The following is a 7,156-nucleotide window of genomic DNA, read 5'->3' on the forward strand; positions in this document are numbered from 1 at the left end:
ACATCATTCGTAACTGTAAAGGGTCTACTTTTATTTGTGTGCACTCACAATATCAACAAAACATTGTGCTTTTATAAAATAAGGAAAACAAACACAATGCGCTTTCTGCCGTCTCGTCTTGAACAGGAGCGCTTACAAAAGCGAACCGAAACTCAGCGAATAGCCTACATGCCTCACAGACATGATAAATATATCTATAGAAAGCTTTAAATTACTACTTAACAAAATCAAAAACAAAATCAAAATCAAAAACAAAAACTCTTTCATTATAATCATAATCCGTAAAGATGCACTTCTCTCTAAAGGCACGTCTGAGGAGATGGCGGCAGATCTCTTCAGCTGCGCTGATGGCACGCTCGCTGCTGCGGGACACTAAACATCGTCGAGCACGGTCTCGTGTTGTTTCCACCAGCGCGGCAAAAAAAAATAAAAAATTTCATCACTAATTGATGGATGTCTAAAATATAAAAATAAGGAGAAGCCTAAAACAAGCCCGATGCCCGGCCCGCGTTGCGCTAAACCTGCGCAAATTTGGCTTGCATGAACTTCCCCAAGAAATTAATGAGTGAACATAACTTACGAAAAGTAACCCGCCAAATTGGCTAGTGATTTGACAGCGTTACCCGCCACAGCTGATTTTTACCCGCATTTGGCGGGTTGGCGGGTGTTAATTTCAAACCCTGCAAACATGTATAAAAAGTATAAATATATATAAAAGTATTATTATTATTATTATTATTCCCTAGTACAACTGTTAAATTACAATACTAATATTTATAGATCTCTTCATTTTCAAACACTAAACAATTTAGTTTTATTTTGGCAAAAAAAAGGGCAAACCTTAAGCTTCTCTTTTGTTGAGACAATGCTTTTCATTACAATTTTGAGAAGAGCATTTGTGCACTTTGCACTCCCAAATGCACATTATAAGCAGCTCATAAGCAACTTATGAGTTCATGCGAAGCATTTACTGTGAACCGAGCCGCTCGGAGACACTGAAAGCAGCTGCTCACATGTAAGAAAAAGGTGCAGTGCAACACACAGCACATATGGTTATATTAACACAGCCTTGGTGATTTGATAAGCACAGTAAGCCATATCATGATTTTGGTTCTATCTTGATTAATCATGTATATTCATGTAATGTATATTCGCTACCAGACTTACACTGGTTTGAGTCAGAAAAAACAACTCAAGATCTAAAACAAAAGAGTTACACTGACAGACAGGATGAACTAACCTTGTTGATCATGTCGAGGGTGCACTCAAACACAGCATCGAATATCTTGGGGATCTCTCCTGTTATATGTGCGCCGAGCTTGTTGACGATGGTTGCCATAGTGCTGAGCACCTCTGGTTCTCGAGCTGCTGGAACGTTCCTTTGGTAGTCGATGAGAACTGCTTCCAGCAAAGGTGGAACGAAGTTCTCTCCAACCTGAAAAGACAACAACAACGCTTTGAACTGCTGTCAAACTCAACTTATTGTTTTGGCACGAACGCAGACTGATCCAGGAATGTCAGAACTAACCATCTGAGGGTCGTTAGAGCGGCTGACCCATCCGGAGATGAGCTTTAGTGTCTCTCTCTTCACTGTCCGCATGCTACGTATCAGAGGCTGCTTGGTCACCATCTCACCTGCAGAGAAAAACCAAAGAGTCAATCGTGAGCTGTTATTATGTGCCAGTTGTTGGGTCATGTGCTCCATGTTGGTGTGCGTGGCTCACCATTGCTCTGGATTGCAGAGGAGATGTTCTCACTCAGGCACTTGTAGACGTTGAGCATGTCCAGGTAAATACGTCCCAGCTGCAGGACAAAAGGGTGACCCACGGCTTTACACGCCCTCACGTTGGTCTTCAGGATGCTGCCTAGCTGACGCACCGTCTCTGGGTCCTTCAGGATGTCCACGTTCTGATTGAAGAGAGACATCATGTGCTTTGAGTTCAGGTTCTACGGTTTCAATCTTGGTAGTTAGAACTTAACATTAGAGTTTAAACCCTTTAAAGAGCCCTTTAAAAATCCTGTTTTCTATTAAACGACCCCTTTTGGTTTTCATTCGGAGAGTTCTGAGTATTAAAATTACGTTTATTACACAAAGAGAAGCTTTATTAAAATATCTCTTAGTTAATTAAAACCATAAAAGTTTTTGATTTAAATAAAAAAACATTAAAAAAAGGACAAATTTCAAAGTTTTTAGTTTAACTTGATGTACTAAAACTAAAAAAAAAATTTTTTTTTATAAAATATAAAATTAATAAAACAATAAAAAATTAATAAAAACTAACTTGATAAGCCATTATGGATAACTAAAATCATAAAATTCATTAATTGAAATAAGCATGAATAACAAACTGAAACAAAATTAAAATGTTAAAAAAAATACAATGAAAAAATTTAATGATCTCAGGTAGTTGCCAAGGAAACATTTCTCATTTTATTGTTTAACTTGATATACTAAAATAAGGATAAAGCTGAAAAAAATTAACTATATAGAGATTAAAAAAATGAAACAAAATGAATAAAAATTTAACAAAACCATTACTAAAAACTGTAACAGTATCTCAGTAATACTAAAATGACACTGGTTCTCACCTTGGTGGCCTGCTGGATGATGCTGTCCCACACCTGGTTTGGGAGGAGCATGTATTTCTCGATCAGTCGCTCCTGGACCGTCTGGTCTGTCTGTGCTCCGATCATGTAGCCCACGGCCTCGTAGAACGTGTGCACCTGCTGCGGCTGCAGGTCACAGATGATGGTGTTGATGTTGTTGAGGATCTCGTCGATGAAGGGCATCACCTCCCCCACCTGAACCTGCACAAAATGCCTCCTGCACTTCTGAGCGATCTTGATGAAGGTGTCACAGGCCATATCCTGCACGCCGTCATGGGTCTCTGAGAGAGAAAGAGAAACATTTTACAATTAACATTTAACCCTTATGAAAAGGTTTGCACTTAAGCAAAAAAATTTAAATTAAAATAAAAAATAATGCATGACCAGACAAAATTCTCAAACACAATCTGTTCCTCACCGTGCATGAACTCAAAGAGTTTGTTGACGACGGTCTTGAGGAACTTCCAGTGGGCCCTGAGGAATCGTGGGTACTGACCGACGATGTACATGATGTTCGAGGCAATGATGGCCTTGTTGTCTTTCCCTCTTTTCTGTTCACAAAGACCCAGCAGATCCTGAGACAGAAACAGAAATTTGGTGTTAAGACTTTTTAATGTTTTTGAAAGAAGTCTCTTCTTCTCACCAAGGCTGCATTTATTTTATTAAAATATAGTAAAAACAGTAATATTGTGAAATAGTATTACAATTTAAAATAACTGTTTTCTATGTGAATGTATTTTAAAATTTAATTTATTCCTGTGATGCAAAGCTGAATTTTCAGCATCATTTTTCACTTCCAGGCAACAACAAATCCATGAATAAACACCTTAATGACAGTGACGAGGAATCTCTTCTCGTCCTCTTCATGCATGGCCCCACTGATGGAGCCGATGGCCCAGCACAGCGTGTTCAGGTTCCTCCAGGACCACTCGGTACCGTTCACCTGATTATGAAGCTTCTCCGTCATGATCCGCTCCGTATCGGCATAGTCCAGATGAGTCAAGTAGACTGGACAGGAGAAAGAGATCATTATGAAGCTTTCTCCGTCTGCCTTTTTCCGCTCAGTTAGAGAACAGCCCATAATAATTACCAAGAGTCTCTCTCATGTTCTTGTAGAGGTTGATGGAGTCGGTGTCCTTCATGAATTCTCTCACCACCTCGCCCTGATCGTTCTCCACCACCAGAACCTCCTCCGGTTTGGCCATGCGACTCACCATCAGCAGACGCACCTGAGACGGGTTAAGAACACAGTCAGTTTTTCTCCAGCAACCAATATTTTGAAGTGGAGCTGCTGTACACTGTGGCTAACTGACCTTGGAGAGCACAGGCAGGTAGAGGTGTCTGCGGGGCGGCACGTCGAAGTGCTGGCTGGTTGACAGCAGCGGAGAGGTGGAGGTAGAGAAGGGACTCTCTCTGTAGAGCTCAGCTGCCAGATGGTTCCAGTACTCCAGACAGATCTTAAAGATCTCCGTCTCCTCCACCTCAGACACCAGCAGCATGTAATGCAGAGCCTGAGCACATGGGAGTCAAACAATTAGGAGTCTGTGTGTCACTTTAACGTTTATTTCACTACATTTGACTGTGTGTGTACCTCCATGAGTGTCTCTCTCAGGTTCAGTCTCTTCTCTATCAGTTGTCCGTGCTCTTTGAGGAAGGTGCAGAGAAACAGACTGAGGTTCTGGATGAAGTTCTGCTCATCGTCTCTCCCGTTTGCATATGCCAGACGGATATTTGTGTTCAGAGGCAGCATCTGTTGTTGAGTTAATGAAGGTTATTATAGTTTTGAAAACTGCACTAGTTTTTAGTGGTGCATTGGTTGTATTGTTTAACCCCTTTGCTGTCACCCCCCATTTTCGGCATGGAAACACAAATGACATACCAAAATAAAAAGGTTGCTGCTCATGAGTCTTTCTGACTAGATACATAATCAACATATGTTCACAAAGCTGACACTTCAAAGTTTACTGTTCAAGAATCTGAATTACTCAGACTGATATGACAATAGAGATATATAAGCTCAAACATAAAAACAAAAATATTAAAAACATTTTTTTAAATGTATAAAAAAATATGTTGCTGTGGTAAATGCTTTTAGAAACACAATGAAGATAAAGCCAAAAGTCTACTTATGCTTCATTTCAAATTTCAGGACATAATTTCTAAAACTGTGAATTTTATGAAACATTTTCTAAGACCATGTCATGTGTGTCTTTAGAGAAGGCTAATAAAATTGATTTATGGCCCCCAGTAATCTCTCATGTAAGCGGTCTCCTCATGTCTGGCCCGGCAAACTGCCCCATTCATGATGCTATTGTTGTCACGCGATGAACCTTTCACATCTCCACCAGGTATGACACATAATCCTCATTATTCCTTTATCATTATTCTTTTGTTTCTATTCAGCCATTAGTAGCCTTTATTCTGGCATTACAAGGTTTACCAAGCCACATCACTTCAATCCCAGTATACATTTACCCAACTATTATCAAAAGTATTTCTAAAAAAATACAACAAAACATTTTCTTACGACCCTGCGTTAATTATTATGACAAAATACATGAAGAACTGCACCTGTTCTGCAGCTGCATTAGAACTAACATTAGACAACTTATGAGATTATTAGTACACTTTTACTCAAAACTCACTTTAAACCACCATCGAGTGTTTGTAATAACTTCCTTTTGCGATCTCGTGGAATTTGGTCGTTTACTGTTGTTAAAATATGCCATTTATAGCCTTTCATATCGCTGCACAAATTAGCATTTCAGATGTACACATTCTTTATTGAAAATACCCCAAATCTCAAGAAAATCACATACAAACCATATACTATCGTAATCGTGTGTTTATTATTTGGATATTTCGTGGTACAGACGATTCTCTGTGTTTGAACACAGGATGAGACGGGGCGGGATATGATGCGCAGTTATGATTGACAAGCGACGGACGAATGAGTTTCCTCTGAGTCAGAGCACGAGCACGGAAGAGTAAACACAGAGACAGCCCAGGGAGCTGCTAGTTTTCATTAGATCACATAAATCAGTGGAAAATGAATAGAAATGATGATTCTGCCTGAAGAAATATGAAGTAAACTTGAGTAAATATATCTATACGTCTCCATGTATATGCATCTTTGGACTATAAGCCCTTATTGACGCTGTTCGGTGAAGCTATATGAACACAAATAAAACGCTGCAGACGTGACTGAATATGAATGTGTGGTGAATTTCTATTCCAAATAAATCGCATACGGATTTATTATTTTGCACTCCTGACATAAATTATTGTTGCAGTGACAGTAGTTTAGTAATTTATCAAAACAGTGGTCAATTATCGAAGCTAGAGTCTTTAATCTTTCTACTGATGCACAGTTTGTCCAGATCAAGTAAGAGTTTGATGTTTTAACGTGCTGTGAAAGTAAGACCACAATAAACTGAGGCAGTCGCCGATCTTTGTCAGTTAAGGGGTTAAAAATGAATACTAGTAGGTTTGGTATAGTTTTCATTTTTTGAAACTCCCAAGCTATTCACAAAATGATCATTTGAAAGTTTTAAAGGGGACATCGGATGCAAAATTCACTTTTACATAGAGTATGCATATAAATCTGTCTTAGCAGTGTGTGGACACAACCACCCTACAATGATAAAAATCCATTCACTACTTTTTTTTAATCCCCAAATAACCTAAACAGTAGGGCTGGGTAAAAAAATATCGATATCTTGATTTTAATCGATTCTCATTTTTACGAAACGATATCGATTCTTAAATCCCAAGAATCGATTAGTCTAGCCTGTTTTCAGTTAATGGATGGAACATTGAAGGGCACTTCCCATCCAATAAATCGCAATAAGCATTGTGCTTTGGTACTTTTAATACGAAACAAAGTCTCAGATTTCAATTTATGTCCATTGTATTGCAGTATTCAAACATTAAATGCCGTTTTGGTGCGGTTTAATGTGGAGTGACCGATCGCTGTAGCGCCTCAGTTCAACAGACGCAGCAGCGCGTAGCGCAAGTGAACTGATCATCTCCTCCACATTAATACCAGTTTCAGCACAAAATAAACATGAATAAACATCCGAAGGCAAGTTAAAAGAAAGAGTACAACTTTGAGACTGTTTAGTAGGGCTGGGTTTTGACACATTTCTCGATTCGATTCTCATTCACAAGCTTTCGATTCGATTCAATATCGATTATTTTGGATACATATCAGGTACAGTACATGACAAATTTTCTCAAGGAAAAAAAATTTAAGAAATATTTACATATATATATATATGGGTCAAAGACGTTAAGATGTCTGCATCAAAAGAAATTTACAAAAGTGATTTTATGTCCATAGAAAGCACATTAAATGTAAGTAAAGTGTCTACTTTTAAGGTTTCAAATTAGTTTTTGGAGGATAAAATGTAAAAATTTGGTTGAAATAATGTTTCATTGTCATTCAGTGTAACACAATATTTATGTAAAAATTCAAACAACATGTTTATTCTGACGTGTACATATTAAAATATATAAAACAATAAGGGAGCATATTAAATTTTATTGT

At 38.3% G+C, this 7,156-nt stretch overlaps 1 protein-coding gene across 2 annotated transcripts in view; it reads right to left on the reverse strand.

The window, feature by feature from the left end:
* Positions 1–7,156, reverse strand: part of LOC107746076 (exportin-1-like) — a 21,006-nt gene that overhangs the window by 4,917 nt on the left and 8,933 nt on the right. For both annotated transcript variants that reach the window (XM_016560130.1, XM_016560131.1), the window contains exons 11-19: positions 4,199–4,357; positions 3,921–4,118; positions 3,698–3,836; positions 3,434–3,615; positions 3,026–3,182; positions 2,590–2,888; positions 1,725–1,908; positions 1,529–1,635; positions 1,241–1,435 (exon numbers count right to left, since the gene is read on the reverse strand). In XM_016560130.1, coding sequence (XP_016415616.1) covers positions 1,241–1,435; positions 1,529–1,635; positions 1,725–1,908; positions 2,590–2,888; positions 3,026–3,182; positions 3,434–3,615; positions 3,698–3,836; positions 3,921–4,118; positions 4,199–4,357 — 1,620 coding nt within the window. The remainder of the gene's footprint in view (positions 1–1,240; positions 1,436–1,528; positions 1,636–1,724; positions 1,909–2,589; positions 2,889–3,025; positions 3,183–3,433; positions 3,616–3,697; positions 3,837–3,920; positions 4,119–4,198; positions 4,358–7,156) is intronic.

This window comes from Sinocyclocheilus rhinocerous, unplaced genomic scaffold, assembly GCF_001515625.1.
Source record: "Sinocyclocheilus rhinocerous isolate Xijiao unplaced genomic scaffold, SAMN03320098_v1.1 scaffold107, whole genome shotgun sequence".
NCBI classification, from domain to species: Eukaryota; Metazoa; Chordata; class Actinopteri; order Cypriniformes; family Cyprinidae; genus Sinocyclocheilus; species Sinocyclocheilus rhinocerous.